At 57.3% G+C, this 23,766-nt stretch overlaps 1 protein-coding gene across 1 annotated transcript in view; it reads right to left on the bottom strand.

Annotated features, from left to right (window-relative positions):
• Positions 1-487: 487 nt before the first annotated feature.
• LOC130704922 (uncharacterized) overlaps positions 488-23,766 on the bottom strand; it is a 169,887-nt gene continuing 146,608 nt past the window's right edge. The window contains exons 50-68 of the mRNA XM_057529687.1: positions 22,359-22,521; positions 20,007-20,128; positions 19,280-19,420; positions 17,721-17,834; positions 17,488-17,616; positions 16,700-16,861; positions 15,158-15,322; positions 12,110-12,278; positions 11,505-11,689; positions 11,184-11,276; positions 10,805-11,009; positions 9,331-9,515; positions 9,152-9,249; positions 6,588-6,772; positions 2,426-2,631; positions 2,109-2,289; positions 1,244-1,353; positions 812-928; positions 488-667 (exon numbers count right to left, since the gene is read on the bottom strand). Of these exons, the coding sequence (XP_057385670.1) occupies positions 488-667; positions 812-928; positions 1,244-1,353; positions 2,109-2,289; positions 2,426-2,631; positions 6,588-6,772; positions 9,152-9,249; positions 9,331-9,515; positions 10,805-11,009; positions 11,184-11,276; positions 11,505-11,689; positions 12,110-12,278; positions 15,158-15,322; positions 16,700-16,861; positions 17,488-17,616; positions 17,721-17,834; positions 19,280-19,420; positions 20,007-20,128; positions 22,359-22,521 (2,910 nt within the window). The remainder of the gene's footprint in view (positions 668-811; positions 929-1,243; positions 1,354-2,108; positions 2,290-2,425; positions 2,632-6,587; positions 6,773-9,151; positions 9,250-9,330; positions 9,516-10,804; positions 11,010-11,183; positions 11,277-11,504; positions 11,690-12,109; positions 12,279-15,157; positions 15,323-16,699; positions 16,862-17,487; positions 17,617-17,720; positions 17,835-19,279; positions 19,421-20,006; positions 20,129-22,358; positions 22,522-23,766) is intronic.

Below are 23,766 nucleotides of genomic sequence, written 5' to 3'. Positions count from 1 at the left end.
CTCCCAGTAGCTACTACTACTAACTGTTCTTTTACGAGTGTCATGAATAATTGCTCCGTTATCAAGGGGTCCACTGCTGTTGTCTGTTGCAGTCGCCAACTTCTGTGTCTATGTAGTGGGACTTTAGCTGTGGGAATCATGCACGACATTGGTTTCAGGTGTGCCCAGGGGTTCCCAGACCTTGTAGGGCGTGTACATTCACATCCCCTAACAGCAAGTCTGTGGTTCTAAGTTTTCAGCAGCTGACTTCATAGCTGCCTGACCTCCCCGAGCTCTCATCTCCTGTGCTGGATGTCACAGGGCTCACTGGACCTGGGGTGGAGGGTGGAGGTTGTGGGCCTCTTTTTCTCTTTCTTAATAAGTACTCCTTTACACATAACTAACTTTGCTTTGACACTTAGCTCACTGTACAACAGCTGAGTGCCTGTCCTCTTGGCAGAAGCTAAGAGAAAAGAATTGGTGTTCCCTCTGGGATGGAAGGCAGAGGTCAACCTTCCACCCCCAGGCAGGGGTCAGACTGCTTACCGCACTGTGGAGGAGGGTCCAGGGGCACGAAGCCCCGGGCACACAGGTGGACGTAGGCGGCCGCCAGGTTGCAGGCAGGTTGGCGCTCCTGGGTGCCACAGGTGTCCTGGACACATAGGCTGAGGAAGGGTGTGGGGTCCACCTGAAATCCAGCACCCACAGTCAGTGTCCTTGCCCACCACACCCTGGGGAGTAGCACAGAGGAGGGCTATAGGCTAGATCAGGGCAAGGGCCTTCTTTGTCCTGCGGTCCACCTGCTGAGTGGCCTCTGCAGCTGCACACTCACCACCCCAAAGCAGTTCCCCAGGCTGGAGCGGGGGTCCTGGAAGAAGGCCCGGCAGGTGGGGCTCTGTACCGGGCATGCCAGCCGAGTCTTCTCCACAGCCCTGCAGTCACCACCCACCTGGGGAGACGAACCCAAGACTCAGGCTCCTGCCCGGACCTCCTTCCTCCCAGGCAGCTCCACCGGGGGGCTGCAGCCCCAGGAGGGAACCACCACCCCCTCGGACTGAGAGGTTCCCTGCAGATGTGGAACATGCAGGCCCAGGAGCCTCGGAGATGGGGGCCCCACCCTTCTCAGGTCCATGGCCAATCCACACAGAGGCTTCCCTCTCCGGGGCGCGCCCGGCTCACCCCTGTTCCCCTCTCCATCCACAGCCACGGCATCCTAGCGATGACGCCCAGCCCCGAGGGAGGGAGGGCTGGCTAGCCAGCTCACCTGCCAGGCGGGGGTGAACTCCTCCAGGCTGCTGGCCACCGTGCCGTCCGGCAGCATCAGCTCATTGCCTGCCTCGTTGTCGTTGGTGCCCAGAAGGCCAGCGGACAGGCCTGGGGGGCAGGGAAGGCAGGACAGGCTGTGAGAGCCTGCTGGCCAGGGTTGGCGGGGGGGGGCATGGCCAGACCCTGTGCCCTCCACGCCTGACCCCCCCCAACACCGGTCCTGGCTCTGAAACTTCACCAGAGGGAGAGGAGAAAAAGGACTGAGAAAAGCATTTGTTCCCTCCCCGGGCCCTCCCCCATCCACCAGCCCCGTCCCGAGTGGTCGAGATGCAAGCTCTTTACAAGTGTTCCTGGGGCTGCCCAGCCAGATCAAGGGAAGCGGCACGTCCCAGGGAAGGGGGCAGAGCTCTGGGCTCCAAGCCTGGCCCTGATGTTCGTGGCTGGAGGAGTGGGGGGCCAGTAAATTAAGCTGGGTCGTGTCATGTGTCCCAGGGGACAACAGGGGGAGGATCACATGAGAAGCAGACCGTGCGTACTTGAGTGCCTGAAACAGGGCCGCGGTCACCTAGCCGGGCTGCATCCAGAGTTGCGCAGCCCCTGGAGTAGGGGCTGTCCCAGTGCTGGATGTGATCAAAGCCGGGAGAGATGGCCTTTGACCCTCTTCCAGTTCTGAGCTGTTTGGGCTGCTCTGATACCCGCTCGGGTTGTCAGCCCCGAGGAGCAGCAGAGGCCCAAGAGTGTCCCTGGGCCTCCCACCCACAGCCTCCCAAGGACTCAGAGTGCTGCCCACTGGGACCCGTCAATCTCAGCCCTGGAAGCTGACCGCGCTGGCTCGGAGGCCGCCAGTGGGGGCCCAGACCCACCGTGCTGCCAGACGCTCAGAGTCAGGCTGCAGAGGCTGGCGTGGAGGTCACAAACAGCAGACACACCGTCCTCACTGGTCAGCTCGATCCTGGGGACGTGGTCCCTCCTGGTCTTGGCAGGAGGCAGATCCAGGTCCAGACAGCTCTCCGCAGGCAGGGAGGAGTTGTACAGCCTGTAGGTCTGTGGGCCAGACAGGGGCTGAGCAGGACAGGTGACAGTCTCCACGGGGCACAGGTGTGTGGACGTGACAGGAGGCAGGAAAGTGTCTGGGCGACCTGCCCACCCGCCCCCCCTCACCCTGCTCTTGGAGGCTCACCTTCAGGCTGGGGTAGAGGACGAGGGTGGTGTGGTTCAACTCCACGGTCAGGGACGTGAGCCCCGAGCCCGCCCGGTTTAGTGTCAGCGAGAATGTGTCGTGAGCGAAGTCCTTGGCCAGCAGCAGCCTGCCACAGCCGGCACTGATGCCCCACACCCGGCCGTCGAAGGTTACCACGTGCCTGGCACCGGCCACCACAGCGTGGTCTGCAGGGAAGAGGCCGGACGCAGGGGGAGTGGGGCCCGCTGTGCCCAGGCCCTGAGCCCACGGGGCAGCCCAGCCTGTCCACAGCCTGCTCCCTGGCCCATGTCCTCATGGGCAGCCCACGTGGGGAGTGGGGTCTGCCCCCAAGAACCTCTGGCTTCAAGATGACTTGAGCTCTAGGGGTCCCCTAAGGTGAATGAGGTGTGATGCACGCTCCAACATGATGAACCTCAGAAACTTTACGCTGAGTGAAAAGCCCATTATAAAAGGGCGCGTGTTACGTGATTCCATTCATACGCGGTGTCCAGAACAGGCAAATCCACAGAGACAGAAAGTAGACTTGGGGGATAGCTGAGGGATGGGGACACAGAGCTAAGGGATGCAGGGTGTCTTTTTGGGGTGATGAAGGTTCTGTAATTGACCGTGGTGATGGATACACACTAGCCACTGAATCAGACACTTTAAATGGGCAACCTGCAGTCTCCCGAGGCAACAGAAATAAAACCAAAAACAAACAAATGGGACCTAATCAAACGTACAAGCTTTTGCACAGCAAAGGAAATCACAAACAAAGCGAAAAGACAAGCTACAGAATGGGAGAGAATATTTGCAAAGGATGAGACCAACTAGGGCTTAATTTCCAAAATATGCAAACATTTCATACAGCTCAATATTAAAAAAACAAACAACCCAATCGAAAAATGGGCAGAAGACATAAACAAACATTTCTCCAAAGAAGAAATACAAATAGCCAATAGGCACATGAAAAGATGCTCAACATCGCTAATTATTAGAGAAATTCAAATCAAAACTACAATGGTCAGAATGGCATTAAAAAGTCTAGGGCTTCCCTGGTGGTGCAGTGGTTGAGAATCTGCCTGCCAATGCAGGGGACATGGGTTCGAGCCCTGGTCTGGGAACATCCCACATGCCGCGGAGCGACTAGGCCCGTGAGCCACAATTACTGAGCCTGCGCGTCTGGAGCCTGTGCTCCGCAACAAGAGAGGCCGCAATGGTGAGAGCCCCGCGCACCGCGGTGAAGAGTGGCCCCCGCTTGCCGCAACTGGAGAAAGCCCTCGCACAGAAATAAAGACCCAACACAGCCAAAAATAAATAAATAAATAAATTAAAAAAAAAAAAAAAAAAGTCTACAAATAACAAATGCTGGAGAGGATGTGGAGAGCAGGGAACCCTCCTACACTGTTGGTGGGAATGTAAATTGGTACAACCACTACAGAGAACAGTATGGAGCTTACTTAAAAAACTAAAAACAGAACTACCATATGATCCAGCAATTCCACTCCTGGGCATACATCCAGACAAAACTCTAATTCAAAAAGATAGATGCACCGCTATGTTCACCGCAGCATTATTCACAATAGCTAAGACATGGAAACAACCTAGATGTCCATCAACCGATAAATGGATAAAGAAGATGTGGTACATATATACAATGGGATACTACTCAGCCATAAAAAAGAATGAAACGATGCCAGTTGCAGCAACATGGATGCAACTAGAGATTATCATGATATCACTTGTATGTGGAATCTAAAATATGACACAGGGACTTCCCTGGCAGTTCAGTGGTTAAGACTCCACACTGCCAATGCAGGGGGCGCGGGTTTGGTCCCTGGTCAGAGAACTAAGATCCCACATGCTGTGGGGTGCAGCAAATGAAAGGAAATGAATGAAAAAATTTTAAAATATGACACAAATGAACCTATCTACAAAACAGAAACAGACTCACAGACATAGAGAACAGACTTGTGGTTGCCAAGGGGGTTGGGGGAGGGATGGAGTGGGAAGTTGGGGTTAGCAGATGTCAGCTATTATATAAAGGATGGATAGACAACAAGGTCCTACTGTATAGCACAGGGAACTATATTCAATATCCTATGATAAACCATAATGGAAATGAATATTTAAAAAAGAGTGTATATATGTGTATAACTAACTGAGTCACTTTGCTATACAGCAGAAATTAACAAAACATTGTAATTCAATTTAAAAAAAAAGAAAGAAAGAAAAAAAAGGACCACCAGGTTCCATGCTTTTGCCTCCAAATGGAACTAAGCACATCATTTTATTTATAAAGGTGAATACAAATGGTATTTTTCCATTTGTCTCTCATTTCTTGTCACCCTTGACTGAAGGTTAGAATTTGTTGAATTGTAACCACAGTTCAAAAAAAAAGGGTGACCTGGGTGGTAGGTGGATTATACCTCAATGAAGCTACTGCAGAAAAGAGACACATTCACTATTAAAAAAAAAGTACGGGGGACTTCCCTGGTGGTCCAGTGGTTAAGAATCCACCTTCCAATGCAGGGGATGTGGGTTTGATCCCTGGTCAGGGAACTAAGATCGTACATGCCATGGGGCAACTAAGCCCATGCCCTGCAACTACTGAGCCCACGCACCACAACTAGAGAGCCCGTATGCCGCAACTACTGAGCCCGCGTGCTCTGGAGCCCACGTGCCACAACTAGAGAGAAGCCTGTGCGCTGCAACGAAAGATCCTGCATGCCGCAACTAAGACCCAATGAAGCCAAATAAATATTTTTTTAAAAAAGAAACAACAGAATGCCCCCACAAAAGTCAAATGTCTTCATTAAAAAAAAAAAAAGTGGGGCTTCCCTGGTGGCGCAGTGGTTGAGAGTCTGCCTGCTAATGCAGGGGACACAGGTTCGAGGCCTGGTCTGGGAGGATCCCACATGCCACGGAGCAACTGGGCCCGTGCACCACAACTACTGAGCCTGCGTGTCTGGAGTGGAGCCTGTGCTCCGCAACAAGAGAGGCCGCGACAGTGAGAGGCCCGTGCACCACGATGAAGAGTGGCCCCCGCTTGCCGCAACTGGAGAAAGCCCTCACACAGAAACGAAGACCCAACACAGCCATAAATAAATAAATTAATTAAAACAAACAAACAAACAAACAAAAAAAGTACGGCCAAAGGCTCCATCCAACAGGAGGGAGGTGCCACGTGGGCAGGAGGTGGCCCGAGAGAGGGTAGTTCGGACCCCCCGAGCCGGTGCTGCTGCAGAGCAGCGGCTTGCGTGGGGGTCGGGTAAGAGAAGCCCCACCCGTTGAACACACGCCCAGGCCAGGTACCCGCCAGCTGCTGGCCCATGCCAGCCCATGATGGCCTCACGAGGAGAGTACTGGGAGCCCCTTGTCAGGTGTCAGAGCTGAAGGTCACAGGCCGGTCCAGGTCGGACACGTGGCACCCAAAGACCAGGCTGTTTCCAGTCGCCACGCTGCCTAGCGGACAAGTACCCCAGACTCTGGGGGGCTCCCACCTGCCCAAGCCTCCGCGTTCCCACCTGTGAGATCACAAGACCCCATGCTACACACCAGTCCTTGCCAAGCTTTCCCACTGACTTGAGACCCTCCCGGGCACCAAAGGCACACGCACGTTACCACACAAGTGAGCCACGTTGCCCCCTCCAGGTGACAGAGAGGTGAGGAGACTCACCAGATCGCACTCAGGGGAGCGGATGCACACTCCAGGGGCTCCAAGCCCCCAGGGCCCCCAGAGCTGCGTCTGGTCCCAGCACTGCCTATGGCTCCAGGCCTTGCCTGACGGACAGTCTGGACTCAACTAGTGGCCTTCCGGCTGCAACTGGAGGTCTGCCTGGTGCTTCTCCTGCAGAGTCCGCCTGGAGGGAGCTGGCCTGGCCCTCAGCCCCTCGCCACGCCTCCACGCTGGGTTCCAGGCTCAGGCTTTTACTTTCTGGACAAAAGCCTGGATCTGCAGCCCAACCCTCACCCTGTTTGACGTTGGGAAGCCCAGTAACCTCTGGAATCAGCCTGGGATCAGATGGGCCCAGCACTACAATGCTAAGTCTTCCCTGTGCTACTGGGGGATGGTCCCACTGTCTATCTGGCCCTGCCAGGTTCTGCTGCCACGTTCCAAAGGGCAGAGGGGTCCCAGGGAGGAGGGCGGCGTAGGACTCACATCCAGAGGGGGCCCCCAGCAGACGGCGTTTGAGCCGGTGGTACTCGGCCAGCACGCTGGTCCCATACAGCTCTCGGAGTGGCCGCAGCAGCTTCTCCTCCACCAGGTGGCTGGTCACCCGGGCCACGTCCAGGGGCTCGTCCCCTGCAGGCAGCATCGGCAGTGTCACCACCACTGAGTGGTCCCTGGAGGGAGCACAGAGGAGCTGGGAGACCCCAGCACAAGTCGTGCCTGTCGGAGCCTCACTTTCCGCAGCCGCAGGATGGCCATGTAAGGGTCCGGCGCAAGCTGACCTCCACGGAACGTCAGCCTCTTAGGGAGGGAACAGGCTTTGTTGGGGGAGGTGGCACAAGGAGGTGGAGGCCGGGGGTAGAAGTGACTGTCCTATTTTAAGGACGCACGCATCTGATCTCCTGCCAGGGGCCTGAACGTATGTGCCCTGGCGGGGCCTCCGGCCTGTGTGGGGAAGGGGCTCCTCAGGCCTGTCCCTGAGGCTGGCTCCGCTGCTCCTTCAGGGCCAGTGACTTCTCCAAAACCTCCAAATTGCTCTACAGCCCAGGCCTCAGATAGCTGCCTCGGTGGGGTGTCCTGATGGCATCTCAAACTCAGCAGGTCGGAAAGAGCTCCAGACCACCCGCTCCCACCACAGTAGGCTGAGCAACAGCCCCAAAGACGCCCAAGTCCCTGGAACCTATGACTGTGTTATCTTAGGAGGCCAAAGGGACTTTGCAGGTGTGACTACACTAAAGATTTTGAGACGGATTATCCAGGTGGCCAATGGAATCACAATGGATCTTATAAGAGAGGCAGGAGGGTCAGGGAGAAGATATAAGGACAACAGTCAGAGGGGAGAAGATGCTGCCCTGTTGGCTTTGAAGATGGAGGCGGGGGCCACGAGCCGAGGCAAGCAGGCGGCCTGCAGGGGCTGGGAAGGGAAGGGTTCTCCCCCGAGCCTCTCGGAGGAACCTGACATTCATTTTGAATTTCTGACCTCCAGAACTACACGAGAACACATCTGTGTCGCTTAAGCCACTGAACTTGTGGTAATTTGCTATGGCAGCCACAGGAAACCAACAAAACTCCAAGCTGCTCCCTGCACCCCAGTCATCCCCATTACTCCATAGACGGACCCTCCATCCCTCCAGTCACCAAAGCCAAGACCCTGGGAGTCATCCCTGGCTCTTCTCTTTCACCACCTCCATCCAATCTGTCAGCCAATCCTACAGGCTTGTCCTTACAACACCCGGAACCTGACCGCCTCGCACCCCCTCCGCAGCTGCCACTGCTCGGCGCAGCTACTCTCCTGTCTCGCCTGGACCATTCTAAATTGGGCTCCCTGCTTCTATCCCCCTCCCTGCCCCCAGTCTTTATTCTCAACACTGGGGCCAGAGGGATCTTTTTAAATGAAAGGTAGATCATATCCTTCCTCAGCTCAAAACCTCCTGTGTGTTCCCATTTCAGAGTAAGAGACAAAGGCCCCAGGCTGCCCGGAACCCCGTTACCCCGCCGACTCCTCTACTCTCCACTCCAGCCCTCCGGCTCCTTCAGATTCCTCAAGCAGGAAGTGCACTCCCACCCCTGGGCCTTTGCACCAGCTGTGCCCTCCGCCTGGAACGCTCTTCCCATGATGTGCACCCGGCTCACTCCCTCACCCGTCAAGCCCTTGCTCAAATGCTACCTTCTCACTGAAGCCAACCACAGCCTCACTCTTTATAATGCCCCCATCGGGGACTTCCCTGGCGGTCCAGTGGTTAAGACTCTGCGCTTCCACTGCAGGGGGCACGGGTTGGATTCCTGGTTGGGGAACTAAGATCCCGCATGCCCCACAGCCAAAATAAACAAAAAGATTTAAAAAATAAAAATAAAATAAAATGCCCCGCAACAAGAGAGGCCGCCATAGTGAGAGGCCCGCGCACCGCGATGAAGAGTGGCCCCCGCTTGCCACAACTAGAGAAAGCCCTCGCGCAGAAACAAAGATCCAACACAGCCATAAATAAATTAATTACTTAAAAAAAAATGCCCCTATCAACCCACATGTCCTGCCTTTTTTTTTTTCTGTAGCACTTGGTACCTAATATACTAGCTCAGAGGTCGATAGACTGTGGTCCGTGGCTAAATCCAACCTGTGTCCTGCTTTTGGATGGCCTGCAAGCTAAGAATGGCTTTTACTGTTTAAAGGATTCTTAACAAAAACAAAAAACGAAGGCTACATGAGAGACCATTGGGCTACAAATCCTGAACACATCACTCTCAGGCCGTTTATAGGAAGGCCTGCCGCCCCTGAGGGTAGATAACCTGGTCACTGTGTTCAGTGACCGTCTGCCTGCTCAGCCATGGCCTTCGTGAGGGCCAGGATCTATCCCACTCACCGCTGCGTCTGCACACCTAAAACAGCGCCTGCTCAAAGAGAGTGCTCATAAAATATCCGCGGAATGAAGAATAAGCCTCAGTTTCCTTATCCGTAAAATGGGGCTGAAAATGTCTCTATGGCAGGGCTGTCAGGGGAGCAGATGAGACGGAGGGTGTGCCTGGCGTGGGGCAGGACCGCAGAGGGGACAAGTTACCTGGCTGAGAAGCTGTACATGTCCAACAAGGGTTTGCAGAGCCGCCTCAGTGCCTGTGAGAACACAGCTTCAGCCCAAGACAGCATCTGGTGGGTGGCCTGGAGCAGGTGGGGGCAGTGAGAGCCGTCAGGGCCATCCCTGCCTGCAGGGCCGCCTCCCTCCCCCTCGCCCCACCTCACCAGCTCCAGGGCGCCCCTCGTGGCCTCCAGCGCTGCCGCGATGGGCCCGGACCCCCAGGTCCCCGGCGTCCCGGACACCCAGGCCTGCAGCCGCTGCACGGCCTCCTCGGCCCGCTCCTGCCACACCTTGTCCAGGGGCTGCACTGTCACCTCCAAGTAGGCGTCCTTCAGCGTGGCCAGGGGCTCTGCAAAGGCACCCACCACGCACCGTGAGGCCTCCCGGCCCTGGTGGCAGGTGAGATGCCGCTACCCGCATCCCCGGCCCACACAGGAAAACCAGCCCCCCGACGACCCGGGCCTCCAGGAAAGAAATAGGGCCTGTGACCTGGAATGAGGTGGTGGCACTAGAGACTGGAAAAGAGTTAGCCCGGCAGGCCTGAGACTGCCCGACTGCAAGGCCTGTTCACGGGATCAGCCCTGGCTGGATTCTGGGGGGTTCCCACCATTCCCAGACCTGATAAGAGGGCCTCACTGTACCTGGATTGCACGAGCAATGTGGTTTATGCTGAACACCCCCTTTCCTTCTGCGAGTCTGGAATGTTGGTCTGTGCCAGGCAGAGGCTCCTACGTGACCAGCCCCCAGTGAGAAGCCTGGACGCAGGGTCTCTAACAAGCTCCCCGGGCAGACAGCGTTTGACACATGTTGCCACAATTCAAAGCTGGGGGAGTGGAGGGAGTCCCGTGTGCCCCCACTGAGAGAGGAGTCTGGAAGCTCGTGCTTGGTCTCCCTAGAACCTCCCTTGCACCTGTCCCTCCGCCACCTGGCTCTGTATCCTGTCCCTGTAGCAAATCATAGCTGTGGGTGCAACTACGTCCTGAGAGCTGTGAGTCCTAGTGAATCACGAGGCTGGGGGTGGCCCTGGGATTCTGACAAAGGGACACAAGCAGGGGTGAGAGGACATTTAATAGCCTGTCTGGCCCGAGCACTGGCCAGTCAGAGGGACGGCCACCCTGGTGCTGGGCAGGGTCCTGGGGCTCCCTGCTGGGCCAGCTGTCAGCCCTGGTGCTCCTGGCCCCGGGAGAGGCTGGAGGGTCCCAGCACCGCCAGGAGGGCGTTCGGGACAGCAGCCTTCACGACCCGCACGGTTTCACTGGTTTTTATCACAGAACCAGAAATAGGCCCTAGAATCTATGGCAGTGGGCCTAATAGAAGTAAAGCTGTATACCCAAAAGAAATCAGGCGGGGACTGAAGAAACTTGGTCAGCAGTCCCAGAAGAGATAAGGCAGCAGGCACGAGGGATATGGGCTTGGAGACTGGCAAGAATGGACACTGTTCCAAAAGTCTGAAGGCTACAGGTCCGTGAGAAATAAGGCAGAGGGTCTAAATGAAGTTGGGCTGCAGGCCTGCCAGAAATCAGGTGGCCTTTCTGGTTGAACCAGTACCCCAGGCCAAGCGTGAGGGGCCTGGGGTCGGGGGCCCCGGGATCAGGTGTGGATTTGGGTGCAGGGTCACGCCCTGTCTCCTGCACTCACGTTCCAGCTCAGCCCGCAGCTGCTCCAGCCCTGCCTGCAGCCTCCCCAGGTAGAGCGGCACGTGGTGTGTCAGCCCCTGCCTGGCCCGGCTCTGGTCCCACAGCGCGGCCACCGCCCGGCCGCTCTCCCGCACGGCCCCCAGCCCCGCCTGGCACAGCTGCAGAAGGGGGCCTGCCGCGCCATCCAGGGCGCCCGCCGGCTGCACCTGGGCAGGGGAACGGGGGCAGGATCAACGTGAGGGTCTGGGGCACAGAAAGCTCCAGAAGACCCTCGTGTCCGTGAGGGAGGCCCAGGACGAGCCAGGGGGTGACCCTCCACAGCCTCACGCTCCCTCCCGTTCTCCAAGGGTGCCCGCGACATCCCAGTGCACTCTACCCACCAGGCGCTGGAACCGTCTCACGTAGGCGTCCAAGCCATGGATCTTCTCCTCCAGCCGGGCTTGCACCTGGGACCCAAGAGCGGCCACCCTGGACTGCGGACACAGAGGGACAGGCTGGGCCTCACGGGGATGAAGTGGACAGAATGCTCTCGGTGCCAGCAGCAACGCCCAGGGATGTGTTGGCCACGCTACGGGCTGTCTGCCTCTGGTTTCCTTGGTACTCCTGGACTTAGGGATCCTGGTCCTGTGGCCTCTGCCCGGGCAGGGTGGGGGTGGGGGGGTAGGAATAACACCCCTCCCCCCAGCCCTCGGCCCTCTCACCTCCACGTGGCCCAGCAGGGTCCCCTGGCAGCCGTATGCAGCCAAGCGGAGGCTCTGGTTGGCAGCCTGCAGGGTCAGGCGTCCCAGGGGCTGGACGGGTTGCCCGCTGTCCTGGAGCAGGGCCTCCACCTCCGCAGTCCGCCTGTGGGCACACGCCCGCAGCACCACGCTCTCCTCTTGGCTCCCTGGGGCCAGGAGGGGACCTGCTGTTGTACCCAGGACTCGTCCATCTGCCTCCCAGCTGCCCACTCCTCCCGCTCTCCACAGCCTTCTGTAGCTCCCCACTGCCCACAGGCAGAGTCTCAAAGGCCCTAGGACTTGAGGGCCTTGAACTGAGCTGCCGAAATCAACCTCCAAACTCCCCGAAGCCTGGTTTCTTCCCCATCCCCCAGCCCACACCCACCTCTGGTCCAGACTTATCCCAGCCTCTCCTGGCACCACAGGTGACCACAGGGAGCTTATCATCACCTCCAAGCTGGGGGTGCCACCAAGTCCTACCAGGGCTTCCTTTGACTTCGAGCTCTCAGCACCCCAATCTCTGTCCACTCTTGGGCCAAGCTGGGGCCTTGGCCAGGCCGCTGAGCCACACCGGTACCTCCACTCACCTTCCTCGTGGGCCACCGAGGCCTGGAAGCAGTTCGGGGCCCGGGACACCAACAGTCTCACTTTCTCGTCCCCATCGTCCACATTTCCCTCCAGCTGGACCAAGCTTCGAGAAGCTGAGGTGGAGACCCGGCCCAGCAGGCCAAACTGCTGAGCCTTGGGGCCGCGGAGCTGGGAGGCGAAGGGCAGAGGCCTGAGTGCAGCCTGGCCTCTGCCCTCTGGCCCCTGTTGGCCCCAGGCCCGGGGAGAGGTGGCTGAGGAGGGTGAGGTTGAACCTGCAGGGAAAAGGCAATGCCCACCTCCCCCCCACACACCTTCAGGGGCACTGGGTCCGCCCACCTTACACCCCTGCCACAGGGCTCAGAATCCCTACTAGTTGCAGAACATGCTTATTAAAATCCACATCCAGGGACCTAACCAAGCGCGGCGCACAGCATCCAAGTAGCTTAAAAATTCCTGCTGCCGAGGCCTCACCCCAGAGATTCTGACTTAACTGATTGGGGGAGGGGCTGGGCACTGGCATTTTTACGTTCCCAGTGCCCAGGTGTCTCCACCTACAGGCCAGGTTTTCCATGTTTGCATGAGAACCACTGCAAATGTCTCCACAAGTTCAAGGAGGCATCGTGGGTAGCACCTGGCATAAAGGCCGGCACTGAGCAGTTCATCCCAGCCCTTGCAGCCACCAGCCTTGAGGGAAGGGGACACCAGACAGGAGGGTTTCAAATGGGGTGGGGCAAAGGCAGGAAAAGCCTCAGAGGCCTTAAGAGAAGGAACCCTAGGGAGACCTTGCAGGGGGGAGGCCAACGGGCTGATTGAGAAGCCGTTGTAGGGGAGGGGAGCCACCTCTGGCCTGAACTCAGCTGCTCTGTATTCTAGTCCAGATATTGCGGCTAACAAGCTGTGCAGCCTTGAGTAAGTGTGTTACCCTCTCTGGGCCTCAGTTTCAAAATCTATAAGATCAGATATAGAATGGTGGTTCTCAAAATTTATCAGGAATCAGAATGTGTGTGCGTGTGTGTGTGCATGTGCGTGTGCGTGTGTGTGTGTGTGTGTGTGTGTGTGTGTGTGTGTGTGTAGGAGGTGTGTTATGGGCTTATGTTCCTCAAAAAGATCTGTTGAAGTTCTAACCCTTGGTACCTGTAAATGTGATGTTATTTGGAAACAGGTTATTTGTAGATGAAATAAAATTACGATGACATCATACTGGATTAGGGTGGGCCCTAAATCCAATAACTGGTGTCCTTATAAGAAGGCCATGTGAAGACAGAGACAGAGATTGGAATAATGCAGCCAGAAGCCCAGGAACGCCTGGATTGCTGGCAGCCCCCAGAAGCTGGAAGAGGCAAGGAAGCATTGTTTCCTGGAGCTTCTGGAAGGAGCATGACCCTGCTGGCGCCTTGACTGTAGACTTCTAACCTCCAGAGCTGTGAAAGAAGGGATTTCTGTCGTGCTAAACCACTGAGTTGGGGCTAATTTGTTACAGCAGCCCTAGGAATCCAATTCAGGGTGCTCACTAAACATGCAGCTTCCTGAGTGGGTGGGAGGGGTGGAGCCCAGGAATCCTTAGGAGATTTCACAGTGCATGAAGTGATCCTGAGGGGGGGCGTCTGCAGACCACACCTGAGGTGTCCGTCTTAGTCACTGTCACTGAGTGGCGAGCGCCCCAGCAGCCGGGGTGAGTGCCTGACCTCCTGAATCTGTCCCCCTTCTCCACCAGGTTGGTGTAGAGACCAAACAAGGCTGTAGAAAGGCCTCTCTCCACACCACGGACCCCAAAATGGGGCAAGCAGAGAGGGGGTGGGCAAGGGAGAGGCGGTCAGAACCAGCTGCCCACATGCTCAGGATGGAAGCAGGAGGACCAGCCACTCCCTGACCGCCCACCGCGGGCTGGGCACCACGGGGCTCACTCCCAGGCCTCCGGTTCTGGGGAAGTGAGCCTTGGGGCACCGGGATTACAGGTGCGGGAGTGGCTGGGGGCCTGGCTGGCAAACGGGGAAGCGAGAGCCAGCCTTGGCGAAACTCAGAAAGGAAAACTCTTTTGAAACTGCCACTGCTCCTGGGCTTGGAAACAGGAGCTGAGTGAGCTCCAGACACAGAAATGCCTCATCCAGCTCTGGATGCTGGAAGGAAACTCCCATCTCATGAGCACCTACTGTGTGCACGTGCTGTGCAAACTCTGTTTCTTTTTCTCCCAACAATTCTGCAAAGGACATGGGATTCGTTCCCATTTGACAGAGAAGACTGAGGCTTGAAGAGGGTAAGTCACAAGGTCAAGGTCACCCAGCCAGGGAGACACAGAGATGGGTGGATGACAGCACTTATGGAGCACCTCCTGTATGCCCGCGCTGTGTGGGTGGAGGGGAGGGGTGCCCAGAACCCCACTGACCACCCTGTGAAATATACCTGATCCCCACTTACAGATGAGGAAATGGGGCTCAAAGAGGTCCCTTCTCAATAGCCCTTGGCCAGGTGGGAGCAGAGCAGGTATTGAACCCAGCTCTGCCCCCTTCTACCTCCCTGGGCTGCTGGGAGGTGGAAGGGGTAGGAGAAGACTCGGCCAGTAATAGCTAATAATAATAGCAGCTAATACTTACTTAGTGGCTGCTTTGTATCAGGCACTATTCTAAACAATCTATACATATTAACATACTTAATCCCTGCAATATTAATCCCATGGGAGGTAGGGTAGGTGCAATGATTATCCGCCACTTTACAGGCGAAGAAACTGAGGCACAGAGAGGGGAAGTACGTTGCTAGCCAGGAAGAGGTTGGGCTGGGATTCAAACCCAGGCAGTCCAGCCATTGCCTCTCGGTTATAGGAAGGGCTGATGTTGGGGCAGCAGAGGAGCTGCTCAGGGCGGGGGGCCAGGCACAGGGGTCCCACCTACAGTTAAGCTCAGGTCCCCACTAGGGTGCCAGTCTGCAGTTCTAATACTGGCCACTAGATGGCAGGGCCACCCAGGCAGTGGTGGTCCACTGGGCAGAGAGGGACAGAGGGACATCAGAGTATCCCGCCTATGGGGTGGGCAGCCCCGACCCAGCCACCTTACCTCTAGCTCCCCGGAGAAGTCAGGCATCCGGGGCCTGCTGTGGTTGCGGAGGGTCAGGCTGAGGTGCAGGTTGTGGTCTGGGTCTGGGGCGAGGCCCAGCTGGCATTTGGAGTGTAGCAGGAGCCCACTGCTGCCCAAGGTGTGCTCCCCAGAGACCGAGAGGGCCTGGAACGAAAGGGTGCGGTGTCAGTGGTCAGGGAGGTGCAGGAGCACAGCTTTCTCTCCCTATGCTCTGGTCCAGGCTACTATCCCTCACGCCAGGACTGTCCCAATAGCCTATCAGGTCTCCCAGCCTCCATTCCTGCCCCAGCCCACAGCCCCCTCCTCCACTTGGCAGACAGACCAAGCTTTAAAAAAAATGCAAATCAGACACTGTCCCCCCTGCTCAAAGCCTCTGCCTTCCCACTGCGCTTAGAGGAGAAGCCGGTCTCCTTGGCAGGTCCTATGGGTCTGCGTTATCTTCCTAACCTCGCCCTCTTGCTCTCTCTATAAGGGCCACCCTGTGTTCCTCAAACACTCTAAGCATGCTCCTGCCACAGGGCCTTTGCACTGGCTGTTCCCGCTGCAGTTTGCATTCGTCAGCAAGGCCCCCTGCAATCCCCTGTCCACTCTCCCTGCTTCATTCCTTCACAGCATTCACCACACCTGACTGCATATCATGCATCCTGTCTGTTTTTTCTTCTTCTACCCACTGGACTGTGAGCTTCAGGAGGGCACGGACCTGGTCTGTCCCTTTCCCCATCCTTGCCCCTGCACCTAGAACAGCCTGGCATACGAATGCTTTCTGAATGGATGAACAGATTGGGGGTTGGCAAACTATGGCTCATGGGCCAAATCTGGCTCACTGCCTGTTCTTGTAGATAGATTTTTATTGGGAATGGCCATACCCATTCATTTACATGTCATCTATGGTGGCTTTCATGACACAATGCCAGAGTTGCAACAGAGACCATATGGTCCGCAAGACTTAAAAGATTTGCCATCTGGCTCCTTACAGAAAAAGTTTGACCCCTGGGATGTGGGGAATGGGAGGATGGATGGATGAATGGATGGAGGGATGGGAGGGAGGGAGGGAGGGAGGATGGAAGGGAGGATGGGAGGGTGGGTAGATGGATGGATGGATGTTTGGATGGTTGAGAAGATGGGTGGGTGGGTGGGTGGAAGGAAGGGTGGAAAGAATGCAGGAAAGACCAATCAACCAGCTAACAAACTCGGGGGAATGTTGGGGGGATAGGGGTCCCAACACCTCCCCCTAACAATGATGACGAAAGCAGCAGCTTTTGTTTATGCGTTGAGCACTCTCCCAGTGTCTCATCCTAAATTTCACAGTCACCCTACATGCTGGAACCAACTGCATCTTCCATCCTTCAGATGAAACACCGGATGTTCAGAGAGGAGAGAGCCCTGCCAGGGCCGCCCAGTGGCACGTGCAGAGCCGTGATGATGGCATCCAGCTCCCTCACTCACACCCCTGACCTGGGCAGGCACCCTCCTCTCTCCTCACCACCAGGGTCCCTGGGCCTTTGCCTGGGACAGACTCACCCTGGGCAGGTGGCAGAGCCCCAGATGCAGGGAATGGCGCAGCCAGCGGGCGTAGTCAGTCTCCACGACTCCCTGGAAACTTTGCGTGGTGCAGGAGGCCATGAGGACGCGTTCCAGTGTGGCCTCTGCACGGATCTTGTCCGGGCGGGACGGCTGGTGCCTCTGGAAGGAGAAGGCACCGTGGGATGGGGGTTCGTCCCGGAAGAGAGAGTGCCCATGGCCAGCGGCAGTCAGGAGACGCTCACGAGAGGAGGGCAGGTGCCAGAAATCCCACCATCAGAGCCCTGGTCAGCCCCGCAGCAGCCGTTTACACTCCGAGCAGGACTTTTGTTGGGAGACTGAGGGGGGCTGGGCCTAAGGAGACCCAGAAGGGGCAAGGGGACTTCCAGGGCTAGCTGTCCCTGTCTCTCCATAGCCCATCAGGAGCCCCAGGCAGGCAGTGCTGCTGGAGAGACCTTGACCCTGACGCCTCTGGAAACCTGACCTCCCGACCTCCCCCCACCCCTCCCCAGAAGCCCACTGGCGTCACAAGCTCCTTCCCCGTCTGCTCCCCAGGTGCTTGCCTCATGCTGGGCGCCTTGCTTTCCTTACCTCTCAGAGCTCTCACTACACTCCAGTCAGGGAAGGATTACTGCACCCATTTCACAGATGAGAAAACCAAGGTTCACAGTGGAGAAATGAGTTGTCCGGGATCCCCAGCACAAGTAGCACTTACACCCAGGACTCTAGGGCCCCAGAGCCAGGCACTTCCTGAAGCAGGTGGGGACCCCCAGCCCCCCAGGCCTCACCTCATACGTCAGGTTCTGCTGCACCCGGCGTCCGTCCCAGGACAGATCGAGCCACTCGCTGAACACGGCTGGGGTCTGTGTTAAGGCCCCACAGGCCCTGAGGGCGCCCAGGCCCCAGGTGTCCCAGAGCTGACGGGGAAGAGGATGGAGGACGTGACTGGGGGGAGGGAGGGCAACACAGGGCAGAGTTAGCGAAAGGCCTGTGCCTGATCAGCAGGGCAGCCAGTGCCTACCTGCCCCGGGGAGGTGGCCACGCAACCGTCCCAGGAGGTGCTGTGCGCCAAGGACCTGTCGGCCCAGGTGAGCTGCAAAGTCGCAGGCTGCCCTCCATTCCAGGCAAGCTGTACCTGCAAGGAGATGGGGCCAGTGGCGGGCGGAGGGGAGAGGTGGGGAGTGGAGACGGTGCCTCCTCTTGCGGCTCGTGTTTGTAAGAGCTTAGAGCCACGCTCGGGCTGGGAGGCCAGAGGCGTTTAGATGGAAAACTCCTCATTCTCAACACCCAGACTCATCATTCCCAAAGACAGAATGAAATCTGAGTCCCTCCCTGGGGTTTGTGGGGCTGCTGTGGACTGACTCACATCACCCCACAAGTTCATATGTTGAAGCCCTCATCCCCAATGTGACAGCATCAGGAGGGGGGGCCGTTGGGAGGTGATTAGGGTTAGATGAGGTTTGGGGCGGAGGTGTCATGATGGAATTAGTGTCTTTGTAAGAAGGAGCCCGGAGAGCTCTCTCCCCGACACATGAGGACACAGTGAGACGGCTGCAGGCCAGGAAGAGAGCTCTCACCAGGAGCTGACAGTGCTGGCACCTTGATCTTGCACTTCTAGCCTCTAGAAGTGTGAGAAATAAATGCCTGCGGTTTAAGCCACACAGCCTGTACTATTTTGCTATGGCAGCCCGAGCCAAGAGAGGGGCCCTGCGTGGTCTGCCCCCTCACCTGACCTCATCTCCCCCCTCACCTGCCCCTGCCCCATCGCTTCCTTGGTTCTGGTCCTAATTGCCTCTGGCTCTTCCTGAAGCACCCAGCCCGTTCTCACCTCGGGGCCCTTCACTTGCTGTTCCTTCTACCTGGACTGCGCTGTTTCTCCAGCTTGGCACAGATAGCTCCTCCTCATCCGCGGGTCCTCAGCTGACAAACCACCTCCTCCAGGAAGCCCTCGCTGTGCACCCCATCTAAAGTAGCCCCCCCCACTCCAATGTTTCTCTCTCTTAGCACCCTCCTTACTTTCTTTATGGTGCTTACCACAACTCTTAATTTCTTTATTCATTCCTTTGCTTGAGTTTTGGTCTTTGTGCCTGTTTTGCCTGGCACACACTGGCCTACTGTCTTCCATTTCACAGAAGAAAAAAACTGAGGCTTAGGGAGGTGCTGTGAGCTGCCCAAGGCCTCCCAGTCAGATGCAGAGTCCAGCTGCCCTGCTCAAACCCCTGCAGTGACTGACTAAACAAACGAGCACTTCGGTGATGAATTGGACATGCTTGTAACTGTTTCTCCCACTAAAATATGAGGTTTATCAACGCGGGGACTGTGTCTGCACCTCAACACTGCCTGGCACACAGTAGGTGCTTAATAAGGTACCGGTGAATGAATGAATGAATGAATGAAGGTCCCTTTGGGGTTCCAAGCTTCAGGAATCTGTGATTCCAGAGATGTCCTTGTCTCTGATGAACAAATGGGATCCTCCTCCCCCACACGTGGTCCCAGATGCCCCACCCGTGGGCTCAGCCACGCAGCTCACCAACCCCCAAGACCCCTACACCCAGGGCCCCTCGGATGCTCCCTGCTCACCTGCCGGCGCTGCCTGCCACCCCTGCTCTCAGCAAGGCCACTGGCCTCGGCCCGCCGCCAGGAGAGGCTGAAGGGGTGAACCAGGGCCACGTGGGCGGCCAGCTTGCCCTTCCCCAGCCGAAGAGAGGAGGACAGCACCACCTGGGGAGGGGACAGGCTGAGGGGGAGGGCTCCCCCAGAGAGGCCAAGCCCCTCCCCACCACCCAGTGCAGGCAACCTTCTTCATCAAGGTCACGGGAGTGAGGGCTGCTGGCCCAGCACTGTGGGAGGCTCTCCGAGAGCTTCAGCCCATTTTGCAGAGGAGTAAGTTGAGGCTTGGAGAGACGCAGATGAGGACAAGCATATGACAAAGATGGGACTGGGAGTGACACATGTGGTGGCTGGAGGCATTTCATGGGTTCAAATCCCAGCCCTGCCTTCCAGTAGCTCCATGACTCTGGGCAAGACCCCATGCCTCTCTGAGCTTCAATTTCATCTTCTAGAAATGGGGCTGATGTGCCTGGCACACAAGAGGCCTGCAGTATGCGTCAGCCACTGGTCTTCCTGTCCCAGGTGGTGCTGGGACCCAGGTTTCCTCCTCCCACCCAGTGCCCTTCCCATGGTCCCTTGGGGACTGGGTCCCAGCCCTGTTGGCCCTGTAAGGCTCCTCGGGCAGGGCAGGGCCCCAAGTGCCCCACTCAGGCCACAGGGTGGGCTTCCCAGGCATCCTTCCAGCCCCGACGCCTACCTGGTCTTTGCCATCCCAGCCCACGACCAGGTCATCGTGGTGGCCGCGTCGCGAATGCTCGGAGGCCAGGCGGAGGCTGCAGTGCTGAGGCAGGGGGAGCGGCAGCGGGTGGGTGAGCTCCACTGGAGGCGGGGACACAGGGAGGGGCAGGAGCATGAGCTGAGGACATCGGCTCGAGGTCGAGAGGGTACAGGGGGCCACTTTGGGGCCACACGCTCAGGTAATCTGCACAAAATTCAGAAGCTACACCCTCACTTGGTCCCCATACCACTCAGTACAGTCCCTCAGTGTCCCTGTGAGAACCCCAAATCTCCACTCCTGCAACGAGGCTTTGTACCTCCTCCATCAGGAGGTGGAATTTGTTTCCCTGGCCCTTGAACCTGGGCTGGCCTTGTGATTTGCTTGTAGAATTTGGTGAAGTTGACACTGGCAAACCCCAGCCTAGGCCTAAAGAGTCCTCAGCTCCCACTGGCTCTCTGGGATCCCTGCCCAGCCACTGTGAGAACAAACCCAGGCTGGCCTGCTGGACGGTGACACCACACAGAGGAGAACCTGAATGTTTCAGTCGAGGCTGTCCCAGAGCAGCTGACAGGCAGCCAGCCCCCGAACACGTTAGAAAGCCCAGCCAAGATCAGCAGCACCACCTGCCCAACTTGGGGCTGACTTTGATGCGTGAGTAAGACCAGAAGAGCTGCCCAGCTGACCCACAGGCCCATGAACAGTGATAAATGCTTATTACTATAAGTCACTGAGTTTGGGGTCATTTGTTACACAGCAATAGCTGACTGATACAGTCTCCTTTTTGTATCACTCTCAGGTCCCTCACACTCATGGTTGCCCAGGCCTCTGTGAATGTCCCACACCTACCTGGCCACACTCACCTGCCCTATGCTCTCATTCCACCTTGGGGTGTGACACAGGTGGTACCTGCATAGCCGAGGCCTCACAGCAGACAGTCTCCTTGCCCTAGATTTTCTTCCTTCATCCCTTAAGGCTGAGTCCAGCTGCCCTGACCTCCTGCACCACTTGATCCCATCCTGTGAGGCCATCAACTGGTCCTGCCTTCCTAGACCCCCAGAGCAGGAGTCCACCCAAGACCCCATTGCAGACAACGGCCACCATGCTGCCCTCTGAGCCCTCTGGAAGGGGTGCTGCCTGTCCCCACACAGACTCTGGGGAGCTGTGCCCAGAGACGGTGGCACTAGCTGGTTCTCCAGGCATCATCTGGTCACCAGTCCAGGGAGCACTGACCACATTTGCATGCCACATGCAGAGCCACACCCCTCCTTCCCTCCACCCCTGACCTGCTGGCTCCTATGCTCTGTAACCACATGGCAGGGCCCACGGACTGCTCAGCCCACCCATGGGCCCCCGAGCATGCACACGCTCACACATGCACACAAGGGCACGCACATACCGCCTTGGCATGCTGAGGATCTTCTCATTTCCTCTGCCTTGCAGGGCACATGTGTGGCAACCGTGACCATGGGGAACTCCACTGGGCCACTCAGCAAGCCGTGCCCCAGGGGCCAGGGTCTGCACCGTGTCTCCCGCTTGGCAGGCCAGCAGGTCGGGCTCTGCTCTGCGTAAGGGGGCTCCTCAAACACTAACTGACAGTCTGTGTGTCTGCACAGTCCCTTGGGGACAGGGCTATTTCCTGGAGGGCCTCAGGGGTCACGGGTGCCACCGTTGGGGCTGCACTCACCTCCCCTGCCAACCTTCAGTCTGTCAGCCTCAGCTCTGAAGCCTCTCGGGGATGCTCGGAGTTGGCACACCTTCCACGCCCTGGCCCCACCCTCCTGTCTTAACACACGCGGGTAAAACCCCAACTCCTTGTCCGGGCCTGGGATCCTGTGTGACCCGGCTCCCCTGACCTCTCCCGCCTCATCTCCCCGCTGCTCCTCCCTTCAGTCCACTCCAGCCACACTGCCCTTGCTGCCGTTGCTCCAGCCACAAAGCTTGTTCCCACCCCAGGGCCTTTGCACCTGCTGTTCCTTCTGCCTGCAATGATCTCCCCAGAGCTTCGCCTTCTTGTCACTCGGGGCTCAGCTTAAACATCACCTCCTGAGACAGGCCTTCCCCGACCACCCCACCTGGAGGAGCTCCAGGCCCCCAAACCAAGCCCTGCTTGTTTTCTCAGCCCTTCTCTCTCGGAGACACCCTGACGTTATGTTGTTCAGTATGTGTCCCTGCTCACAGCCTGCCTCCCTGAGGGCGGGGACCTGGGCCATCTTATTTCCCAGTGGATCCCCAGCACCTGGAACAGCACCTGGGATAAGCAGGTGCTCAATGATGGTGCTCTGAGTGAGTGGGTGAACAGGCCACCCCTGCTGCAGCCGCTGGGAGACTCACCCTGCAGCCTGAGGGTCCCGGTGGGCTTGAGGAAGGGCCCGGAGAAGCTCCCGTTGATAGCCATCTCCTGGCCGTCCCACAGCACCATGTGGTGCAGGACACGGGTGCCACGGGCTCGCTCGTATGAGGTCTGCAGGACCAGCTCCCCAGGAAGGGTGTGGAGCTGGAAGAGAAAGATGGAGCTGCTTCACAGGGGAACCTGGCCCATGTTCCCGCTGAGGGTAGGAAAGGAGAGAAGCTTTCAGAAGAAGAAACACAAGAAACAAAGTTCTAACAGTTTACTGGGCTGGGCAGATAATGTAAGGGAGGGGAGTGATGGGGTGGAAGGGGTGTGACATAGGAGACTGACGCCCCCTGTGAAGAGGACAGCCGCCTCTCAGCTTCACTTCCAAGCTGTGTGGCCTTGGGCCAGTTTCCCAACCTCTCTGGGCCTCATTTCCTTGTGTATAAAATGGGGTAAGAATAACAGTGCCAACTTCAGTGATATAATGGCTGTGATGTGCTCAGCCCAGGGCTGGACCCATGGACAATGCCATGTGGGGCTGCTGCAGTTGGTAGTAGGATTTCTCAAACATTTAGTGAGCAGGTATTATGTCCTTGACCCAGTGCTGGGGGTTGGGGTACAAAGATAACCAAGACTGGCCCTGGCCCTTCAGGGGCTCCAGGCTGGTGGGGAGACAGTCACAGAGACAGAAAATGGTGGGACAAGGTGACAAGAGTAGCCACAAAAGATATTCAAGGGACAAAGGAACACAAAGAAAATAAGTGGACAAAGCAGGGAAGGGCATTCTAGGCAGAAGGAACAGCCTGTGCAAAGGCTCAGCAAGGAGCACTCTCCCTGCTGGTGGTGCCACAGGTGGAGGGTGGAGGGGACTTCTGGTGGGACGAGGGGAATTGACTCTTTTTTTTTTTTTTTTTTTTTTTTTTAATTATTTATTTATTTATTTATTTTGGCTGTGTTGGGTCTTCGTTTCTGTGCGAGGGCTTCCTCCAGTTGCGGCAAGTGGGGGCCACTCCTCATCGCGGCGCGCGGGCCTCTCACTATCGCGGCCTCTCTTGTTGCGGAGCACAGGCTCCAGATGCGCAGGCTCAGTAATTGTGGCTCACGGGCCCAGTTGCTCCGCGGCATGTGGGATCCTCCCAGACCAGGGCTCGAACCCGTGTCCCCCGCATTAGCAGGCAGATTCTCAACCACTGCGCCACCAGGGAAGCCCGGGAATTGACTCTTAAATGTCTCTAAAGCTCATCACTACTGCCCCCACCTCAGTCCAAGACATCATCATTCTGGCCCTGCTCACTGGCTTCTTCACTGTTGTCTCTGCTGCCCCCTGTAGGTCCCTCCCCACACAGCAGCCAGAGGAATCTGAAAGCATCCCTTGGATAGTGTCCTCAAAAGGCGTCCAATTTC

This window comes from Balaenoptera acutorostrata, chromosome 15, assembly GCF_949987535.1.
Source record: "Balaenoptera acutorostrata chromosome 15, mBalAcu1.1, whole genome shotgun sequence".
NCBI classification, from domain to species: domain Eukaryota; kingdom Metazoa; phylum Chordata; class Mammalia; order Artiodactyla; family Balaenopteridae; genus Balaenoptera; species Balaenoptera acutorostrata.
Note: the sequence above shows the minus strand (reverse complement) of the source record. Positions and strands in the feature narration are given on the sequence as shown.